Genomic DNA, 22532 nt, shown 5'->3' on the forward strand with positions numbered 1-22532 from the left:
CATAACAAGTAAACATAATCAGAGGCCAACATGTGTCTTCATCCTGACAGTTTTGACAACGATCATCTGCTTATTAGCAGTGTGGTAAAAACAAAGAAAGGAATGATGCCTGATTGAGCCAGGGAGGTTATATTACATTTTTATGGGGGGAAAGCAAGAGAGTCAGAGACAGAGAGACTCTCTGTTGGCCCTCGGCCTTTAAACCCTCAGGGAAACACTGTAGATAGATTATCTGACGCTAACCTCATGCTCAAGTGACCAGAGAATCTGGGTTTGCTTTTTAAATCTATAGCAGTGGACAGAAAAATCACACTGTATATGAAGTGAACACACATTTAATGTGCCAGCTGAAACTGTATGTATTATACTGTGTGTATTCAAAAACTTCTGTCAGACACTATGATGTGAAGAATGCTTGTGTGCCCTGGAGTGCAATATTCGAGCACCACTTCTGCCTACAATATTCACAATGTGTGCTGCATGCCCCTTCAGCCAATGGCACATGAACTGTATGAGTTGTATCACTCATACAGTTCATGTGCCATTGGCTGATTAAACTTCTTCAGACTGGATTGGAAGCATAAGTGATACTACCGTACTCTACATATCTTCTTGGTTTTGTGTTGGTATGCAGAGTGTAGGCAGTGAAACCTTTTACACACAAAAACTTCACATTCTGCTCAATAGAACAAACAAATGTAAATTTTATTTAGGAAGTTTAGCTTGTTTTACCTACACAGAAACACAAATATTTCCCAAGAAGAACTGGGTCAACATTTTTGACACTCGGTGTAGTTTTCAGCCAGTCTTCTTAATAGAATACTATGCTTAAAACAAGCAAATACTAAGAACATCTGAATACTTGCCCTTAATAATAATAATGAATCAAATATAATCTGCAGAAAAATAAATCGAATACAGTCAGTGTATTTAAACAAGTAGGGGAGACCGGGGCTTATTGTCACACTTGCAATAACTTGACCACAAAGGGGGTCTACTCAAAAGTGGAATACTAGTTTTGTGCATAAACATAATGTGATGTCACATCCTGTCTGGGAAAACCAAAGCACACTGTCAACTGATGTCAAAGTTCCCATTTTTCACATGTGAAAGTAAAAAGTACCAACTGAATATTTTTTGTAATTGCCTGCTTAAAGACACAAGTATCAATTATTTAACATTTAAACCTGTTGGAAGAGAGAATAAAGTGTTTTGCCAGACCTGAGTTACAGTGCTGATTCAAGCTTACTTTAAAATATGGCTGATATTAGCAAATATGGCTGTCACATGTGTGCACCCCCTATTTAAAGGCTGATAAGTCTGGACAAAAATGAGATATCAAAATGAAATGAATACAAAGTTTGTGCCCAAGACTTTGTTCTTTCATTTGCTAAGTATTTTTTAACAATCTGATGAACTAATTTTAAGATATATAGTGTAAAAATTGTGACAACAAGCCCCGGTGTCCCCTACTCTGTATGAACATTCTGCACCATTCACGTAAGACAAGTGAATATTTGTGGGAACTTATAATAATATAACAACAATAAATCAGAGGAAGGGTTAAAGTTAAATGTTGGCAATGTGTGCAGTCAAGTAAGATGTTCTAAATTTAACTCCTTCAGATGTATCCCTCAGGTTCAAAGAGGTCCTAAAATCACACTTCTTTTCTTGTCTTAACATTAGGAAGACAAAAGAGGGTAAGGAAACTTCCAGCGGAGAATGGCTCCATCTGCGCTGGTGGTGACCAGGGTGCGGTTGTTGGAGCAGATCTTGACGCTGGTGATGCTGCCACCATGAGCCATTCCCACATGGGTCACCACACCCTCCATGTAGTCCCAAACCTTGACCAGTTTGTCATCACCACCTGGTAAAAAAAAGTTATAACCACAATCTCAGAGACAGCTGAGCAAAAGAATGACTTGTAGTTTCAGCAAGTGCCGAGATGAAGAAGAATTTTACAGCCAGCATGTGTCGTGAACACACCTGTCACAAAGAATCTGCCATCCTGTGACATGTGGATGGAATTGATGGGCCCAGACTGAGACGCCTCCAGATTTCTGATTAGCGATCCATCAAACATGTCCCAATAAGCAACCTGAAACACAAATTAAAGGGCAGATTACCCACAAATCACAAATGAATATTATTATGGAATAAAATAAAAATATAGTCATAACATAGTGATGCAGTATGTGCTCCTTTCTTAACTGTTGTGCTATAAAAAATTACAATGTAAAAAAATGAAAATCAATATCAATTTGATCATAAAAGATAAATGCCCTTTTGATTTGTTCGCTGTATCAATTCCTATTGTTGTTGTCACATCCACACTATAACATTTCTCATTTTCCTTCTCGACCTCAGACTATCATCGTTAGTGTTACATTATTCTGTATGAAAATGAGTTGCTTCGTGGAAAGATTCCATCAACTTGTCACACACACCTATTCAAACACTGTTTGCTGATCTAAATGAGATCTGATCATCCCTAGGGTGTAACGGCCGTCAAAGTACCAAGCTTTACAAAAAGGCAATTGTAAGCTGAAGCTATTTATAGCACAGGCAGCAGAAACATCACAGTACTGCAGACCATGAAGCCTCCCTCTTTTGTTATTTTTATGACCACGCTGTTCACACCTTAAAAAGCAAGATGCTGTATGAAGGCCCATATGGATCTCATCAGTAATGGTGGCAACAGTCTATACATACATGTGTAAAAGTGAAAAAAAGACGTTTTAAAGTTAGTCGAACTAAATTGACAGCATTAGGTGTTGAAATGTAAAAGCCCTTGTAATGCAGAGGACATCAGAATGAGAATAGCCTCTGAGAATAGCCTCTGAGACAGGATGTCATTTATCTGCCCAAGACGATGCCTGTGCTGCATTATAGCAAGGGAAATGTAATCCACAGATATATATCAAATATCATTGGTTGTTATGGAACAAAAAGCGATTCTTATTTATAGTTTCAGACTTGCAGAATGATTCTAAAAAGCAATAAGCTGCTGTGACAGTCTCTATCTCACAATGTCTTATTCGGAGAGGCTTTCTCATTATAAGTGGCAACAAATAACTGAGTGAAACATAATTTGGAAACCCATCACCAGAGGGAGGAATGGTCTGTTATGAACATCAACAAGAAAGTTGTGAAATCGTTGGTAAATGATTCTTATGTAACAGAATCACAAAGCTAAGGTCTGTGTTGCTAGGGCACAATAAAACACCATTCAAGCCTGAGAAGCCTCAGTTACTGTTAGTGATATAAATACAATATGGTATCCTCCAGTCGGATAGAAGTCACTGTGTCAATGTTCTGTGCTCCCTCCATTATCATCCTCCTTCTGTACCTCCCTGCCACAGTCAAGACCTCTCCCTCCTTAATCATCTTATTTCAGCAGCTTATTAGAGACTCCCACCTGTGTGAGTTGTCTTGGCCCATCTGTGTTCTCTACACCTCAGTCTGGGAAACTGGCCCACGGCCACAGCTCAGACCACCAGAAAATTAATTACAACCCGTAAGTGAGAGCAAGTCTGAAAAATCTGAATCTATTCTTTGTATCTTAATTGAAAGCAAACCAACTGCATTTACCTATCATTCCTATTCTTCACTGAAGAATGAACATTGTGCTTTGCACCATCATCATCATCATCAACACCAGTGTCAACCTCCTCCGTCAGAAAACCTCTTTATTAACACAACCTCTCTCTGACCCCACACCACCTCTTGGACACTTTCCCTCTTGTTGGTGAATTTACTCAGGGACATGCTGGGAGGTGAGAGAGGCTTGGAGTACAGCGAGGAGAGAGATAGAGAAAGAGCGTTGCTATTTGTTGTCCCAGACAGAGCGCCTGTGTCCTGGGATGAGCAGATGGTGGATCTGGCTGGCACTTGGGTGGCATCGGCACATCCGCAGGAAGGCATGGACTCCACAGCACTCTCCTTTATCTCTCTCTCTCCTCCTGCACGCCCTTCACTGAATACTTCTTTCTCACACTCTCTCTCTCTTTTCACTCACTCGGCACATCTACAGCGCTGTGTTAATCAGCACAACTTGTCCTCAGCTCGCAGCATGCAGGGACGGCTGCAATATGGGTCTAGTGTGTGGCTTGGTTCAAGCGGTGTGGATAAAGTGCACAATCAAGAAAAAACAAATGTGTCATTCCGCCACAGCAAACTTCCTAGCTTATGCAGTTAAGAAGTGCAGAGTTAATCAAAATTATTCACAAAAAAATAACAGACTTGAAGGGCGTGCTTTAGCCCAACTGACTAGCAGCCAGCACAATGGCTTAATTATGTGGAGCTGAGGAACAATTTACAGGCTTTTCATGATAATCTGTGAACATGCAAGTGTGTATGACTGTACAAGTCTTACCAGAGTGACAGGGTTTTTTTTCCTTCATGCTCACTAAATGGAGATTATATTAATAACAATAACAACATAATGAGGCAACTAGATTGTGACTGTTGAGTGGCAGTCTATTTAACACTGAGTCCCAATGAACTCTTTGCTAATACAGTGCATAAAAACAACAAATCTTTCAAATACCAGCTGACGTCTGAGACAGCCGCACTGGGATATGAATTAAACAACATACATAAACACTAGCATCATAACACAAGTAGCATCATAACATAAAATGTACTGTAACTGGACTGAAAAGAAAAGAAAAGTCTCAAACCTTTCTGTCAGTGCCGCTGGTAATGATCTGGTTTTCGTCGGGATGATAGCTGACTGTACGGAACATCGTGTTGGCGAAAATTATTTTGATGTTTACAAATCGCCTGCAGGAGGAGAAAAAAGGTAGGGAAAGCAACGTGAAGCAAAACATGATGACTTTCACAAACACTGGTTTTGAATACGTGGTGGAAGTGCACACACACACACACAGCAGGCTCTGACCAGAGCATCAGTGTGTGTGTGTGATGAGAAAAAAAAATCCACTCCACAAGCCCAACTGTACACATGCAGAGGCATGCAGAGAAATACATGTAAATGCAGTAAGACATATACTGTATACACACTTGGGTTAGGTACCAAGCTCAGCACTTTGTTAGCTAGAAAGCACTCAGCAGTACGCACAAACAGTGACATTGATGACAATAGCAGACAATGGATGACAGCCACAGAGAATAAGCTATGAAATTCTAGTCAGTGTTAATGGTATCTGCTCATATGCTGCTCTGCAGTAACACACACCACACAAACTCATTCTTTCTAGCTAGGCAGGGTGCCAATCTAGATTCATTTAGATATTTGTCTGTCTAATAATCTTAAAATCAGCTTGTTAAAAATGTCTAAAAAGCAAATCCATGCCACTCTTTATGAATACAGCTTTAGAAGCTCTTAATCCACAGGCTTGCTCATTGAAGAGGACAGACAGTGAGCCACAATGAAGATTTTTAAAGGTTTTATTCTCAGCCCACAGATTAAAGGATTTCAAGCATAAAGAATGTATTTGATTTCTTTTTATTTCTGCTGTAGCTGCCAAACACCAATGAAAAGCTTCAATAATTCTCTCATATTACGGCACTCTCTATTTTCCACTGTCACTTCCTCTCTGGTGTCAATTCCTTTGTTTTAACCTTACTTGCTCTCTGATAGATAAACCTAGCTGGGGCATGAAACTAAGAATTCAAACCCAATTTTCTTTTTTTGTACTTTCTAATTTTCAGAGTGGAGATTTTTGGCATTTCATATTACGTACGGTACTACTGAAACATACACAATAGCCAGACGTGGTCATTTATACCCTAATTATACAGGTTCTGTATTCCTGTCTGTGTGGGAGCCTGTGCTGGTGCGATACTTACACCATGTCCCAGACGATACAGGCACCATCTAGGCTGGCACTGATGAACTCTTTGTCGTCGTTTTTGACTTTGATGCAAGTGACAGCGGCTTTGTGCATTTTCATGGTCTCCACCAAGTAATGGCCTTGAGACAGCAGCTCCCAAACACGCACCTGGAATTCAAGACCAACCATAGAAACATATTTGCTTCAAATGTATAACAAGTAAAAATACAAGACAATATCATCCTTTCTGAATCACACCTTTCTTTGTGATATATTGTATACCACAGTGCTCAAAAACATGTTAAATGTTTATGTATCTATTCGTACACTGTGCACAGCATCGTCTGGAATCTGTATAACGAAACCACAACAGTCAGAAAGATTTATAATCAGTAACTCACTCGCTGCTTGTCTCAGAGAATAGCAATCAATAACAATCAATAACAGTAATGAACACACATCACCTTATTTAGGTCGATGAGTAGTTTCCAAACACTAAAACAACATATAATCATAATCAGATATACTTTATTAATCCCTGGGCTAAATGCTTATAAAGCAGGATAGCTCCTCTAATCAATCTGTCAATTTGTCTCTAGAATTTTGGTTTTACCATTAAACAGGCTTACTGCAAGACAAGCATAATTACCAGAAAACATAGGCAGAATAATAATTCCAATAATGACCATATTACTTCTGAAATGTGAATCGTTCAGAAAATACTGCATTGTGCCACCAGCAGTTGGATGTGAACACTGTCAGTGCATTGGCACTGTTGATGCTGTGAGGTTACCGACCTGTCCCTCTTCTCCTCCACTGATAATCCTCTTACAGCTCCTGGTTCCAGCAATGGCTCTCACACCCAATGCGTGTGCATTGTCAATGATGTGCATGAGGCGTCCACTTTCTGGTCCAAACACACGAATATTACCATCGTTCCATCCTAAAAGACAGAACAATCCATTTTTAAACAGCGTATTTTTAGTTCTACTGAGATGGCGTAACTACAGCTTAAATATCACATGTATTAATAATCTACAGGCGCATGTTTCTTAGAATCCCACCGCTGATGATGCTATGTCCATCGATCATGAAGTCCACGCAGTTGCAGGTCATGTTGGGTACAGTGATGCGCAGCAGCTCTCTGGGCTTGTCAATGTGCCACACTCTGATGTTCTCTTCAGAACAGGTTGCAAATAACTCAGATGTTCCACTTAAAGAAATGTTAAAAAGAAAGAAATGAAAGATTAGAACATTACATCATCACATCACATACATTTGTGACATTTCCAAAGCTGCTGTGATCCCTTATAACCCTTAAATCACTTTTAGCCACAATACATTTTTTGCAGTCAGATTTGGATATGTCTCCCTCTAGTGAGTACAATAAGGAACTGAAGTGATGAGTGTGTGGTTCAATTACACATATGTTGTTCACGATTCATTAGTCCTCAGATGAACAACATCTTGTCTGTTTTTAAAAAGAGTCACTTTAAATATTTTCAGGGAAACATGTTTTTCAACCTTGTGAGAAAAGTATTATAATTATACTTCTTGCCAAACTCCATAGCTGAAACAAGGCCCTTTGCTCTTTAATTATACTCGAAGATCCATGCAATGAAAAGGCTAACAGATGGTAAATGTCCTGTCATCTGGGACTTTGAATTGTCCGTCTGTCACTTACAAAGGGATGGCTACGTCGTTGACGGCGTTTATGTGGCTGGTGGATATGAGTTGAGCTTCGAAGTTGTCATAACTGAAGCAGTACATCTCAGCGTCCTCTGTGCCAACAAAGACCTGCTGTCCCTCTCCTCTTGTAGCGATGGAGGTCACCCCATTTTCCAGCTGGACTTTCCTAAATTGGACCAGGAGATTAAAAAAACTTCGCCTTAATGTACAAAATATTTTTAAAAAATACGGCAGAGAATCTACATACGAGTTGAATAATTACAAATGATGCAACTGCAATACTCACTTCAGAGTTACCAGGTCTTTACTGCAACACAGACCGAAGGTGCCAGATCCAGAACCTATGAGGAGTTCCCCTGACTTCAGGCTCCTCAGAGCATTGATGCCCTGCACAAAATGGATCTTTAATGCACATGTCCTAAAAAAAAGCTTTGGTCTTACTAACTTTATTGCTTAAAATGGGAATTATTTCTGGGATGACAGGTACAAGTCAATAAATATGGAGGAACATTTACTGAGGAATGCATCACTGACAGGCAAAACACAAATTAACAGAAGCTAAGACAGAATCTCTAATTTACTTACCGCGTTGAATTTCACTTTTGCTGGACCACAGCCGTTTAAGATACCTGCCCTCAGGCTGATTTTCATAATGTCTCCACTGGTGGTGCCACAGAAAATGAACTGATCATCCTCTGAAATCTGTGCAATAAGAAAAGCAATTTGACAAGAACACACATACATTCCCATATCTGGTTTGCTACATGTTTTTAGACTATTCAAAATCAAAGAGTCACCATTATAAGTTACGTATCTGAAAGTGTACCTGCAGCTAATAAAGCAAACAGAAAATCACAAACTATAATGTGAGAATCAATGTTCCCCATGGCATCATACCTCTGTACATTTAATAGTCCTCTTCAACTTGCCTGTCTTACATTCAGTGGGCCTGATCTTCCTGTTGGGTAGGTCAAGCTGCCAGACTCGCAATGTTTCACTAACCCACAAAAAAAAACAGTCTAAAAAAATCCATTAACAATAAAACAGTGAGAGAAGAGATAAAAGGTTCGCTCACCTCCCAGCAGAAACAAAGATGTTGTCATCTGTGTTTGAGTACTGCACAGTGAGGCAGTGACCACTAATGTGAGATGAAGCCTCACTCCCACAGATAGGCGTCTTGGTCTCAATATCCCATACAACAATACTGTAAACACACAATAAATAGTGCACAGCATCAGAAATCTTGTAGTCGTAATCAGGTTTAAATTTTCAAAGGGCATTTACAGATTATATTGCACTTTTTAAACTGCTATCCTGTGTAAACTGGTATCATATTCCTGATGTATTTCCCTGCATGAAGCAATCTGGTATTTTAACTTGCTCTGAACAGCATTGTCCAAACTTTAGGTTTACCTGCCATCATCTCGACCCCCAAGGGACACCAGGTACTTATTACTGGGTGAGAAGGACAAAGCCTCTATCTTAGCCTTGTGAAGAACCAGCTCAGCATAAATTGTTCTCGTTGCATAGTCCCAGATAATAACTGGAGCCTAACGAAAGTGTTGAAATACAAAATATAACAGAATACATTAATGCACATTGATTACCGATGGTGGTTGCATTTGTTTATCAGCCAAACCTAAGAGATTAATGTAAATGTATCAGCACCTTAAAGCCCATAAAGTTGACCTGCCCAGAGGCAATATATGTTCCACTTTTGGATACTGCAACAAAGGACACATTGTTTGTGTGTCCATGCAGGAACTCCTGTTTGCTGTCTTTGATTCTCTTCAGAATGACTGCGCTTCCTAACGGATAGATCAGATGTTCTCTGTCTGGATGGACCCTCAGCCCAGACATCACGTGTCCTGGAGAAATACAGCACAACACGAAGTACTGTATGTAAAGCTTATCAGTTAGGGAAGGTGAACAGACAGCTTAAAGGCAGGCAGACAAGAGTCTCTTGGTGTTTAACCACTGCAGCTTTTCTTATAAGGTTCATCTAATGTAATGCTTACAGATCGTCGTCGTTAAGTTACTTTATCAAGAGACACATTCAGTACAAGATAACGCAGCATTTTTACATTTATATTCACCCTAGCATGCTAATGTTTAGGTTTTCAGATTAACTTACCGTTGAAGCCAATAGCAGCCTCCAGTTCTAGCTGCGGCGTGCATTGTGTTTGAAGAGCCATGGTTGACTCTTTTTAGTTTAAATAAAAAGTGTCTGAATTTTTAAGTGTTAAAAAACCAAAAAGCTCCTTGCTCATCGGACACCGCTCCAAACAAGCGGTCGCTTAGCAACCGTATTCACAGAGAGTTGCGACACGTTTTGATGTCGCCGCTACAGTGATCACGTGGTTCATGTAAGCCTCAAAAGTTCCAACAAACTCCGTGCTGCCGTTTACTTCTATGGAAAGAAAAGATAGCAGCGAGTGCCTTATTGCATGGTAGATAAATAAACCCCACAAAAGTGTATTTCCAGCCGCTATTTGTGTCAGTTATGCTTTTGAGTAGTGGTGTTGACCACTGAAAGTGCTGCACTTATTACTTTGAAAGTGTTAAATCGGGAGGGAAAGGTTAGCTTGGGTAGCTACTTACGTGAGTGGTGCTAACTTTACAGGTTCGTTCATTGTGCAATTGTACTCGTAAAGTAGGGTAACCGGACGTCCCAGTTTGACCGGGATAGTCCCGGTTTTGACCCGAAGTGGGCGTGTGGATACACTAATATGTCCCGGGTGAGTGAGAGTGTGAGGCGAGCATCGGTCCTGTGTGGTATATTATCAGATACAGTAGCCTGCGTTAGACAGCCTCTATCTCCCCCATCAGGCTGTTCAGTCAACATTATTAATGAAAGGAAAAAATATATTTAACCCACAAATAAAATGCTCGTGCCTCTGTGGCGATGAAGCCATTCCTCAGAGACTTGACTCTGTGGAGTGGGTTATGGACTGTAATATAAGATTTAATAATAGATAGATTTAAGAAGTCTGGTCACTCCTATCATTATTAAATAAAACATTATAAAATATATGTGTTATTTACCATTTGGAGGTTTTAGTATTACAGGATTTGCTTTGGTAAGTGTCTGCTTTACCCACACACACACATATATATATATATATGTGTGTGTGTCTTCATCCAGTGGAGTTCTGTGCCACACATCAGAACCATGCAGATGTTAAGGTGAAGCCTTACTCATGTATCAGATCTATCAAAGAACCACCTGCAGTATTATGTATTACGCTTGAATACTTAGATAAATGTTAAAGAAATAATAACATAACAAAATATCTCTTCAAGCAGCTGTTTGATCACACTTGCAATTAATGTTACAGCTGATGGACTGAAATAAGGATGGGTGGTTACAAGAGTTGTCCAATAAATCCGTTTTTATTAAGGAATTATTGAAATGAAAAATTGTGTGTGTTAACCTGTGAACAAGAAAATAAAGAGAAAACAATTCAACAGAAGTCTTTTACTGCACCATATACATATACATGTGGTGTGTGTGTGTGTGTATATGTATAACAGCAACAACTCCTGGGTATTATTGCAGATATTGAGGGAGAACAGTTTCCTAGTTAGAGGCAAATGAGGAGACGATGAAACAGAGGTCAGCGACTGCCAGGGACCAGTCATTCAGGGGCCCGCATCCAAGGCACCACTTTTCCAGGGGCAGGAACCAGTCACTCAGGGGGCACGGTCTGTCATGAAAGGGCCAGTCTGGAGGACCTGCTGAAGGAACTAAGAATGGAAAAATATATGAGGATGAAAGCAGAGAGGGCTCTATAACACAGCAAGAAGCAGCAACTATAAACTGTTCTTTACCTTTTGTATTGTCTGTTGACTATGAAGTTACTTCACTTTGATATTAAAGCTGTCGGATGACATGTTTTCAGTGACTTCTTATGAGTTATGTGCTTATGTTCACATACATAGGCTGTAAACTTGATAACAAGAAACAATCACAATGCCAACATTGTGATTGTTTGAATTTAATAATTGAGACTCCATAATTTGTAGTTAGTGGTAATGGTGGTTAAATCTCAGCAGCTGGCGATTCAAGCTATCTAACTAGCAGGCTAAAGCTGAAAATTAAACATAACGGCTGTATAAGATAAACTTATACTGACACTAACACATAATAAAGAAAACAGAATCACAACAGAAGTGTCCGCTAACACACGAAATACACTTGACCATGTAAAAGATAACGATAACTTACTGCTGGAGTAAGATCAGCAGTAATACCAAGCTTTGTGTTCTACAAAATCTACAAAATACAACATGCTAAAGACACAGACAATATAACATTATTATTACAATGAATTAATACAGATTCCTAGATGATAAAAACATGTTAAGGGCCCGTTGTGTGTAAATTTACACAGTTCAGTTTATTGAATTGTACTGTCAATGGCAAAACTCACCATCATTACACAACTGCAAGGTGAAGATGAAATCAGAATTTAAAGAAATACACGTAGGCAATGTATTTACCTTAAATTCACACCACTCTTACCAAAGGAAAACTGACCACGGTGGCCTACATAAACATTATTTGCTGGATGTCTGCACAGAAAAAGGTGGAGCAGCACTTTAACACGGGGAGAACCAGGAACCTTCTTGTTGTGAAAAGAACCACTGCACAAAAAAAAAAAAATATCAGCACTGACAAAAGTAATGACAACACACCAAAGTTTCTTCCTGGTAGAGAATTCTGCACTACCTTGATTGCACGTCAAAGATTTTCACACATTTTGGATACACTTGTGGCTGGAACAAAACTTTTGGTAAATAACTCGACATGTGATTCTTCCGCACGGTAAAAATGTTCAAACCTGTTATAAAACAAATGTCTCACATCCAGCAGTGTTATAGGCACACAATGAAATATAATTGCCAAAATTTGCCAGTAAAGACGTTCTTAGATGACATATTATACAATGACATTAAATATTAGAGGCAAATGATGTGCTCTACACTAACATAATGTAATTGTGAAAACACAACGAGCGGCAAAGTGAATCATCACAGAAGCTCCAGATTAGCTGCGCTACAAAAAAGTAAACTTCAACTTGTCTGTGTTTCCAATAAAACTAACTGAAAATAAATTAGCTTTTCTAAAATGTTCGAACTTCTATCTTCAACTGTCCGGATTCTCAGAGGGTTCTTCAAAGCCTACTATGTCTTTGGACACATCCTGAGACATCTGTATGTGTGTGTGTGTCCTCCGATGCCTGCTAAGAGAATGGCTCCATGAAAACCTGCGACCACAGGTGAGGCAGAGATAGGGTCTTTCTCCCGTGTGCGTCCGCTGATGTTTTATTAGCGACTTGTACCGTGTGAATGTTGCTCCACATTCATTGCAAATATATTTCTCTGATTTAATGTGAACATTTTGCTCATGTTCTTTCATGTTGCCCAGCTGTGAGAAGCCTTTACCGCACACAGGGCAAAGATGAGGTTTCTCTCCTGAGTGGGTCAATCTGTGAATATTCATATCCTGCCGGGAATAAAATCCTTTTGAGCAGGTAATGCATTTGAATGGTCTTTCACCCGTGTGGCTCCTCATGTGTCTTTTGAGGCCTTCAGAGCGGGAGAAGCAGCTCTCACACAGGGTGCATCTGAAAGGTTTCTCTCCTGTATGGGAGCGGAAGTGTCGCCGAAGCTCTGAAGCCTTGAAAAAACACATCCCACAATCTGCGCACCTGTGGGGTTTTTCTGGCTGCTCCTCATGCGTCTTTTCATGTGCTTTGCAGTGACCTGACTCGGAGAATCCTTTCCCACAGACTGAACAGGTGAAAGGCTTCTCCCCAGTGTGCATTCTCTTGTGACGGACAAGTTTGTTAAGTTTAGTAAACGTCTTCATGCAAAATGAACACTGATGAGGCACCTTTGGTTCCTTTGAATGTGTCCGTTTATGCCTCTCTAACTTTGAAGGCCTGTTGAAGACTTTTCCACAGTCAGGACAGGGATGCTTGTTAGTCCTATTGTGGCAGTTCTGGTGTCGGATCAGCTTTTCTTCTTGTGTGAAGCTTTTATCACAATGCTGACACTTGTACAGAGTCTTGGGCGTCCTTGTGTGTACAGGTTTATGCCTTTCCAGCTTTGACGGTCTGTCAAATACCTTGGCACAAATAGAGCAGGGGTAGCACTTGTCTGATATGTTGCTCTCTGGTTTTATGGAGTTCTCAGGCTCAGCGGCAGCTGTGGCATCATGAGAATCTGATTCCGATTCAGTTTTCACCACATATTTTCCTGGACCTACGGAATAAAGACATCGAAGAAACTAATCTAAAACATTATATGGAAGACATGGCTAGACCAATCACAGTAAGAAGTACAACATTATTAACTCACATAACATGAACATGCTCAGTAAAGTGTTACGTCAAAGAATGACTGAGGTTAGGTTTTAAAAGGAATTAACTAGTGTGTCCAGTGTGACATACACACACATATAATACAGGACACATCAAGTACAAGCGGCCTATATCCTATGGCTTAACTGTATGAGGAACTGTGCTTTGAATTACTGGATAAGATAACAAGTTTAACCCTTCATTTGTTACTGAACTTTTGAAGTTTATTGGAAGAGAAAATACAAGTAGAGACAGATACATACTTTCCTCTGGAGACTCTGTTTTAGTAACAGTGTCAGGGCCCATGGCTGCAGCCTACAGACAAACACATACAAAGAAATGCAGTATTGAAGACATACATAACAATACAAAGTGTAAAACAGTGACACATGGGGACATTATCACAATATAGAAAGTAGGATTTAATGCAAATAACTGCATTTTCTAGCATTTTCCTGAATACAATGCTTCACACTTTCTTAACAAGCAAATGTTCAGCAAAATACTGGATATACCGAAGTATAGATTTGACAGCCTTTGCTTCAAGACTAGGTTAATAAAAATATTAAACTATTCAATAGGATAAAAAGAAGACAGCCTGTGTGTGAGACAACAAGATCTGTTACAAACACACACATGGATAAAGCAGGCATTGTTTATATTAATATTTAATATTAATGCTGACACTTGTACAGAGTCTTGGGCGTCCTTGTGTGTACAGGTTTATGCCTTTCCAGCTTTGACGGTCTGTCAAATACCTTGGCACAAATAGAGCAGGGGTAGCACTTGTCTGATATGTTGCTCTCTGGTTTTATGGAGTTCTCAGGCTCAGCGGCAGCTGTGGCATCATAAGAATCTGATTCCGATTCAGTTTTCACCACATATTTTCCTGGACCTACGGAATAAAGACATTGAAGAAACTAATCTGAACGTTATATGGAAGACATGGCTAGACCAATCACAGTAAGAAGCACAACATTATTAACTCACATAACATGAACATGGTCAGTAAAGTGTTACGTCAAAGGATGACTTAGGTTAGGTTTTAAAAGATATACACACACATGTAAGACACATCAAGTACCAGCGGCCTATATCCTATGGCTTATTTGTATGAGGAACTGTGCTTTGAATTACTGGATAAGATAATAAGTTTAACCCTTCATTTGTTACTGAACTTTTGAAGTTTATTGGAAGAGAAAATACAAGTAGAGACAGATACATACTTTCCTCTGGAGACTCTGTTTTAGTAACAGTGTCAGGGCCCATGGCTGCAGCCTACAGACAAACACATACAAAGAAATGCAGTATTGAAGACATACATAATAATACAAACTGTAAAACAGTGACACATGGGGACATTATCACAATATAGAAAGTAGGATTTAATGCAAATAACTGCATTTTCTAGCATTTTCCCGAATACAATGCTTCACACTTTCTTAACAAGCAAATGTTCAGCAAAATACTGGATATACCAAAGTATCGATTTGACAGCCTTTGCCTCAAGACTAGGTTTAGGTTAAGTAAAAACATTAAACTATTCAATAGGATAAAAAGAAGGCAGCCTGTGTGAGTGAGACAACAAGATCTGTTACAAACACACACATGGATAAAGCAGGCATTGTTTATATTAATATTTAGCCCCACAGAAACAGGTTGTACCATGTTCTAATCTTACTGCACGTCAACAACTAGGAATGTGGGAAAGTGACATCTAGGCGACACGTCTTGGTGAAATGTTTCGACCCGCATTAAACATGTCTCACGACAGAGGAACTGAGCTATAACAGCATGTAGTCGCTGAATGTTTGCCTTAAATGTGAGCGTAGCGTTATGGGTTTAACACGCACACACTTAAACAAGACAAGGCACCGTCTGCTAGCTGCCTTCGCCACAAAGCTAACGTTGTAGTGTTAGCTAACTGTCGCGTATTTTAATCAGCAGGGCATGTAAGAATCACTCCCACCTCACTGATAATCCTTAAAAGAGAAGGCTGTCACATCTTCTGTTCACAGCGCATTAAATATAGCATATTTAACGTGAACGAAAGCTAATAGCAGCAACTTGCTAAACAAGCTACTGCAGTTTAGGGTTGACGCTAGTTTCCTGTGATGATACGTTCAAGTGCCCTATGTAAATTCGGTTCGCTTCGTCGGTAGCTGAAAAATTACTGTTGATATTTCTTGTAAAATTTTCTATTAAATTGTCATGTGTACATTATTGCTTGATAATTGGCAATTATTTATTTTTTATTAATTATTTTTTTTAAACTAAAACAGCTAAATTTGACGCTGAAACGAAATATTCCAGTCATTCCTTCAATACATACTAGAATACATTGAAAACAAAATAATAATAACATAAAAATGATCAATGTAAATAAAAATATTTAACTCATGGAGGTCTGGCTTCACACAGCTGCATATAATAGTGTAACTGTAAACATGCTAGCCATCCAACTGCAGATCCTCACATTATACCATGTTGCATCGATAAGTTTAATTATATACACCTTTATTTTTTCCTTGTTATTGAGTTTTAATTATATATTTATACAACATATTCATACAATAAAGTAAACAATACCCTCCCTTCCTCTCCCTCTCTTCCTCACTCCCCTCAGCCACTCCTGTGTCTCCTTTCTTACCAAAGCTGAGCTTAAGAGGATACAGTCTTTTCATTTGATATATATCAGAAGAGGAAAGACAGAGTTTATCTGATAGACTGTAGATAAATATTATGCTGACAGACATTTCAGCCTGCTCTCAGGTAAAGGTAAGAGCTCTCACTCCTTTGGCCTTGTCATCATTTACTCTGCTACATATACACACAAACACAGAATGACACTAGTGGCATTATAGACCATCTGTCTAGCACCTAAGCAGAATAATTATTCTCACCCCCCTTCTGTAACAAGAGGGTGTTCTAATTATTTTATATGACAAATGTACCTGCCCTGGGTGTACCTCTCACCTGTAGATAGCTGGGATAGGCTCCAGGACAAAGCGGGTTCAGATGATGGATGAATGGATATGACAAATGTGGTGTGAAGTCAAGCAAGGTCTCAATCTTGCAAACTGCTTTCAATTTCTGTATAAATTTGCATTTTCACAAATTAAATTGTTACATAAAAGTCCATTTAAATAACATACAACACCAAGAACAGTCAAAGAGGTGCAGTTTGAAGGCTGCTACTCTATTGAGAGGTCAAATAGTGAGAAAAGGAGATAGAGTTCTGGATGCCCCATGCTTCCATAGACTGAATCTTGAATTGTCCTTTGCAGAGTGGGGTACTCTTGAATGTGTCACAATGCTCTGTGTATCCTCCTTCTAGGTCCTCCTGCAGGCAGAGTGCATGCCCCCCATCACCACCTGAGAGAGGACACATACATCAGCACTGTGTACTGTTAAGAAAAGGCCCGTCTGCTGCATTCCTCCAACAATGTGTTTAACTGACATACCAATGATGAGCTGGCTGTCATTGCCTGCTATGAACAAAGAGGCTTCTTGCTCCTTGTGTCTCTTGGGCTCTTTGGCAGTCATGGGTTCCTCTGCTGGTGCAGTGAAGGGGATTGTCAGGTAGGTGGAATTCTGTGAGTTCCCTGCAAGACAAGTTTGCATTGTGATGGGGGAGATTCCACTACCGGACACCTGAGTGGATGCCCCGATGTTTGCTCCAGTCTGCTGAGGGGAAGCTCTTCGAGTCATAATGTTGACCATAGCTTGCTGGTAGCGCTCCATGCTGGGACGGAGCTGAAAAAAAACACACAGAAAAAAGTTCAAATTTAGTTAAAGTAAAAAAAAATTACAGAGGGGCATAGTTGAATTGAAGAAGAAGAAAACAGCAAAATGGCTCACCATGAAAACAAAACACTCCCCAGTTCCAAAATATGTGAGTCTGTTAGAGTCATACTTTCTTCTTTCCATCACATCTGTCGACAGGAAGGCCCCAAACACCTGAGAAATAATATGTATCGACATCAATCTTAAACTGGCTTCATACTGGTTTGTTATAATAACAAGCATAATGATATGGTTGGTTCAATTCTAAGGCTAAATCAAAAGAATACAAGCTTTTTTTAATGATCAGCTGTACCCCCATACTCATCATATTATCTAATGTTACCTCTTCATCCACAGTTTTGATAATCAAGACCAGCGGTTCGTGTCCCTCCACATGTGAATAAAATCTAAATGAGAGAAAAAAGTCTCATGAACTGATCCAGCTGAAGAGGAGTTGCTTATTTTTATACAAATTAAATTCCAGACAATGAGAATAAATAAAATAAAAATGTATAAATTATAATTACTATTTATTTATTCATTGTTCACTTTTTATTCTGACAAGAGTGTCACCACTGAACTGTGTGTGTGACTTGACTCTCACACTCAAAGCAAACATGTTGACAGTGAAAACACACTGCACATAACCAATCCTGAGAATCTGGTTGTCACTGCAGGGTGTGCTCACTATAGGTATTGATCCATAATGACATTGCTGCTTCAAAAAACAAACTACACAGTGCTGCATTATTATGACATATTCTCATTGTAACTAAAGAACAATAGTTACTCACGAGGCAAGACTTCTGCCGTGTTCAGTTGTGTTAAATAGTCTGATGGGGCTGAAAAGTGCAAAGCGTTCGGGTATCCAGGCCCACACCACTCTCATCTCCGTCCTTGTCACAACACTGGAAGTGAACTTACCAAAGTCCACGGTCTCCACCAACTGCCTTTAGGAACATGATCAATAACAATCAAATAGGATTCAAATGATGTAAAAAACAATACAAAATACTATAAGTGAAAATGAAAGCACACATGTTTGGGAATAGGGTTACTAACCAACCTCTTCTGATGTATGCTGACACCTTTTTGCATGAGAGACTCCTTATTGGCATTGAACAGGAGGTTAAGTTCTTTCCTCGTGGGCATTGGAACCATAAAGGCTCTCTCTAAAAGGTCCTCTGCGGTGCAGTGGCGAGTTACATTTTGCACAAAACTCTTCATATCTGTTCTGAAGTCCTCCACATCTGCCACTCGAGAAGATACAGAGACTTTGTAGAGGCTAAGCAAAGCCAGAGCCACCCTACAGAGAAGAGGCGATCCTGTGAGAAACCATGTAGTCAGACTTCAGGGTTTTGTTGACATGCTGCAATAACAAACCTGTAGAGGACCTTGTAACCCTCTGAGAGGTAGACATCCAGAACTCTGATGGCATATGTGAACGGAAGGTCAGCAAATATCCACATGATCCAGTCAGAGTAAAACTCGAAGAGGTTCTGGTTAGAGCTGGCGATCAGCTTACGAATGCCTCTGCAGCACTTGTTCGCAAGGTCTCCAAAGGTCATGCAGGAAGCCCGGTAAGTGAGGAAAGTCTGGTCAATGTAACGCTTATTGGGGTCATTGTAGCAAATGAGCGTGGACACACTGTAGAAACATTCCGCTTCATCCTGGCTGAAGTGAAGGATGAGAGAGACCAAGGCAGGCAGGATGGGGCAGAAGTTCATGCCTGGGAAGTAGTTGCCAAGGCAAAGAAGGACTTTTTTAGCAGAATTCAGGCCTGCTTTGTTGAGACAGTACCTGGATAAGAAAAGAGCAAGCAAGGACTCAAATGACCATGTTGTACTTTACAGTGCACAATTCAACATGTCACTGATAGAGGTGACAGTACCTGGGTATTTCTCCGGCCTCCATGTACTCTGGAACTGGATGAGAGCTGAGTTTCTGTTCTCCAAACAGCTTCTTGGCCAGTTCATAGTAGACGTCTCTCTCTGGAGGGACATCCCTGCCACGCATAAAAAACAAAAGTCAGATCATTTGTGTGGTTGGATTTAAATTAGAGTCGACAACCTGCTTCTTTTAAATCTACATGGTTTAGTCACATCAAATACACACACACAGTCTTAACCTTGAAGTGATGCTGTGGATGATGTGATAATAGGCTTTGGCCCTCAGTGTGTGCGGCATGGCCCAGAATCCCTGCCGGCCCATATTTTTCAGCTCCTGGTGCTCACTCTTCAGGATCTGCTGGTATCTTATTGCAGCTTCAGGATCAATCTTCTCCCAGTCCACAAACTGTCCATACTTCATCCCAGAACTGGAACAAATCTCCCAGTTGTCAGACTCGGAGATGGTCATCATGGACACTGACTTAAAGCTTCCTTTACTGCCTGTCAAGACATTCAAAGATACATTTATTTTCATTTTAAACAGTGTAAAGCAATTTCTCCGATTTTGTTTTTTATCAATATTCTGTTTTTTCTGTACCATTAAGATCTCTTGAGGGTGAATTCCTGCTTGGTTTAGATTTTGGCTTCTTTGATGTGACTCGGGCTGCAGACCCATCACCCTCTTTTTCTTCCTTTTTAGTCACTTGACACTTGAGCAGTGACCTTGCTCTTTGCCTCAGCGGACTGAACCTTGTAAAGTTTCCTATGTTTTCATCAGTTTGCAGCTCTGATGTTTCATAACTGTAAAAAGACCTAGACAACATTTTCCTTATGCAGTCAGTACTCATTTGACAAATTAAGGTGACTACAAGTTGAATTTGGACAGTTAAAAATAAAAACCTACCTGGAGCGAGGTCTTAGACAGCTTTCTTCTTTTTCTGTCTGCACAACAAAATTCTTGTTGTCCTCTGAGCTGTAATAGGAACAAGACCTTTGCCTGTTTCTGCTCATTGCCACAGAGTCCTGATCAGCAGCAGAGAGTGCTCCACCGATGGAGAATTCTGCTGTTCTTGATATGTGAATCATCTCTAGTCTTTAAAGGAGTGCAGATATGAAGGGAAGGTTTCCTGTTACTGGCTGTGCGTTCTGAGCATCAGGGATTTATATGAGCCTGTGTGGGCTGTGGTCATGTGAGCATGCTTTGTTTGTGGTGATCCACTGAACTTTGGCAACATGTCGTATCTCATTCTAAGAAGTAATCAGTCTCTAGGTAGGGTTCAACAGTGCCACCATAATCATAACAAAGGCATCAGAATTTCCAGATTGTGTGCCAAAATAGGCACGTTTGTACATCCAGAAGAGTCCAAATCATTGTGATGTACATATTTGTATGTTACACACTTTAATATAATCATATCATTTAAGTCATTTTACATTTACACGTAGCTTAAAATGTTAAATGTGGACTCATTGCACTGAGATGGTACTTTAGGAACATGTGGATAGTCAGGTGTTAAATGTCATCTTTTCTTTGAATTTGCCTCATGTGTAGCATCAAAATGCCACTCTATTCCAAGAAGTATTCCAAAGGTTATTACTTTACACAACATAAGTGTATTATTGTCAAAACACAGCCATTGTTTGCTTATGAAACATAACACTTACAAGCTCTTACCTCACATGCGGGCACCATGAGCCTAATAAAAACAAACAACATCTTTAGCACGCTGATTGTCTGTTTCCATGAAGGCTGTGGCACGTGAACAAGAAAACCTACATAACATATTAAAGCATGTAAAACGCACACACATCAGTCACTATAAATAGGTGTCCATACTGTGATATGATTGTGTTATTGTTTTTTTTAACAAAGGTGGCAGATCACTTGAACAATGTGGTGTTTACATGGTGTCACATTGACCTGTGGCTTACTCTACTATGTCATTGCCAGCATCCCTGAAGAGAGTTTGGTTGCAGGCTGTAAATATTAACAACACACCTACTTATTGTTATGGGTCGCGTAGACTGCCATTACTGTACAAACAAGTCTGCCATGGTTTGTGAGTTGAGTTTGCAAGAATAGCAAGAGCGGTGAGAAATGATAAAGGTGTTTGCACTTTTTTATTCACTCTCATAAAGCATCACATGTTTAAAGTGTTATTGGGCTTTGTTAATATGGTGTTCATATTTTACTGTCTCATAGGCACAGAAATTGCTGCCTTAAAATATAAATTAATATATATATTTACTGGGGAAAGTGGAGGTCTGACTTTACAGGCTCAGAAACAGTAAGATATGTTCTTATCAAATGCATTTTTTTACTAATTTCTAATGTTGATGATTTTGAAGAGCTGGTAGCACCTATATTTATTACAGAAAAAGAAACTGATGGACTATCTACACGGAGCGTTGGTTAATTTTACATTGACGAAAATTAGTAATTTCCAAAAAGCACACCAATAGCAAACAGTAGAGGGCAGCATATCGCCAATCCAGTGCGACCACTTTGCTTTGCTTGCCGGGGTAAGACGTATGGTCTCTGCCGTTTGCCGTAGTGACGTCGCACCCACAACAAGAAACAGTTTTGGTAAAGTCCGACTCTTTTTACTGACTCAGTAGTGACTCTTCAGTTACTCTCGAACTCTAGCGCGAACGAATCTTATTGTGAGTCATTTAGTTGATTTCGTTTATTTTTACAGTCGGTGGCGCCGTGTAGTGCCTCTGTAGTATAGTGCCGCGCATTGATATAGGTCAAGTGGCGACGTGCATTAGGTGTGAAGCGTTAAGCGTTGTGTGTTGCTATAGTGACTGGATGTCTCATCGGGACGTGAATGAAAAGAACTGAAGAAGCCGTGGCCGCCGTTCTCAAACACTAAATACTGAAGACAACATGGTTTGCTTCAGCTGACAAAATACACAACTACCACAAGCAATTCAAAGCATGTGAAAACATAAGAGAGCAAATACCACGATACAGTGACTTTTGTCATCCTCCCTGCCAT

At 39.8% G+C, this 22532-nt stretch overlaps 3 protein-coding genes across 5 annotated transcripts; all 3 read right to left on the minus strand.

Annotated features, from left to right (window-relative positions):
• Positions 1–1566: 1566 nt before the first annotated feature.
• cfap52 (cilia and flagella associated protein 52) lies at positions 1567–9762 on the minus strand. The gene is made up of 14 exons (XM_028409571.1): positions 9622–9762; positions 9156–9355; positions 8901–9037; positions 8563–8691; positions 8385–8484; positions 8073–8189; positions 7774–7874; positions 7483–7653; positions 6863–7011; positions 6596–6741; positions 5815–5966; positions 4683–4785; positions 1987–2098; positions 1567–1867 (listed from the first exon to the last, which is right to left on the minus strand). The coding sequence occupies exons 1-14, from the start codon at positions 9680–9682 to the stop codon at positions 1683–1685; spliced, it is 1863 nt and encodes a 620-aa protein (XP_028265372.1). The 5' UTR covers positions 9683–9762; the 3' UTR covers positions 1567–1682.
• Positions 9763–10915: 1153 nt separating this feature from the next.
• LOC114443106 (zinc finger protein OZF-like) lies at positions 10916–16206 on the minus strand. Of its 3 annotated transcripts, none has more exons than XM_028417040.1 (5): positions 15825–16206; positions 15082–15133; positions 14614–14750; positions 14119–14170; positions 10916–11234 (listed from the first exon to the last, which is right to left on the minus strand). In XM_028417040.1, the coding sequence occupies exons 2-5, from the start codon at positions 15122–15124 to the stop codon at positions 11068–11070; spliced, it is 399 nt and encodes a 132-aa protein (XP_028272841.1). In that variant the 5' UTR covers positions 15125–15133; positions 15825–16206; the 3' UTR covers positions 10916–11067. The 3 variants fall into 3 exon arrangements, with proteins under 3 accessions (XP_028272841.1, XP_028272832.1, XP_028272823.1); XM_028417031.1 differs by lacking the exon at positions 10916–11234 and adding an exon at positions 11869–13757 and having other exon boundaries at positions 14614–14775; XM_028417022.1 differs by lacking the exon at positions 10916–11234 and adding an exon at positions 11869–13757 and having other exon boundaries at positions 15825–16204.
• Positions 16207–16764: 558 nt separating this feature from the next.
• On the minus strand, positions 16765–20653 carry LOC114436375 (TBC1 domain family member 24-like). Its single transcript, XM_028406611.1, has 11 exons — positions 20435–20653; positions 20129–20343; positions 19770–20031; positions 19533–19646; positions 19025–19441; positions 18708–18947; positions 18436–18591; positions 17985–18048; positions 17717–17815; positions 17320–17611; positions 16765–17230 (listed from the first exon to the last, which is right to left on the minus strand). Exons 1-11 carry the CDS (start codon positions 20614–20616, stop codon positions 17055–17057), a joined length of 2217 nt encoding a protein of 738 aa, XP_028262412.1. The 5' UTR covers positions 20617–20653; the 3' UTR covers positions 16765–17054.
• Positions 20654–22532: the final 1879 nt, after the last annotated feature.

This window comes from Parambassis ranga, chromosome 1 (assembly GCF_900634625.1).
Source record: "Parambassis ranga chromosome 1, fParRan2.1, whole genome shotgun sequence".
In the NCBI taxonomy this organism is placed as follows: domain Eukaryota; kingdom Metazoa; phylum Chordata; class Actinopteri; family Ambassidae; genus Parambassis; species Parambassis ranga.

Coding starts and splice junctions, on each gene's coding strand:
- LOC114436375 (XM_028406611.1), bottom strand. CDS start 20,616: ATGATTCACATATCAAGAACAGCAGAATTCTCCATCGGTGGAGCACTC. Junction 18,948..19,024: donor GGTTACAAGGTCCTCTACAG/GTTTGTTATTGC, acceptor TCTTCTCTGTAG/GGTGGCTCTGGCTTTGCTTA. Junction 18,049..18,435: donor CACGGCAGAAGTCTTGCCTC/GTGAGTAACTAT, acceptor TCTCTCATTTAG/ATTTTATTCACATGTGGAGG.
- cfap52 (XM_028409571.1), bottom strand. CDS start 9,682: ATGGCTCTTCAAACACAATGCACGCCGCAGCTAGAACTGGAGGCTGCT. Junction 8,190..8,384: donor GGACTATTAAATGTACAGAG/GTATGATGCCAT, acceptor CTTATTGCACAG/ATTTCAGAGGATGATCAGTT. Junction 5,967..6,595: donor GTGGAGGAGAAGAGGGACAG/GTCGGTAACCTC, acceptor CTTGAATTCCAG/GTGCGTGTTTGGGAGCTGCT.
- LOC114443106 (XM_028417022.1), bottom strand. CDS start 15,124: ATGGGCCCTGACACTGTTACTAAAACAGAGTCTCCAGAGGAAA. Junction 14,751..15,081: donor AACAGAGTCTCCAGAGGAAA/GTATGTATCTGT, acceptor TTTATTCCGTAG/GTCCAGGAAAATATGTGGTG. Junction 14,171..14,613: donor CCTGCTCTATTTGTGCCAAG/GTATTTGACAGA, acceptor GTTTGTCTGTAG/GCTGCAGCCATGGGCCCTGA.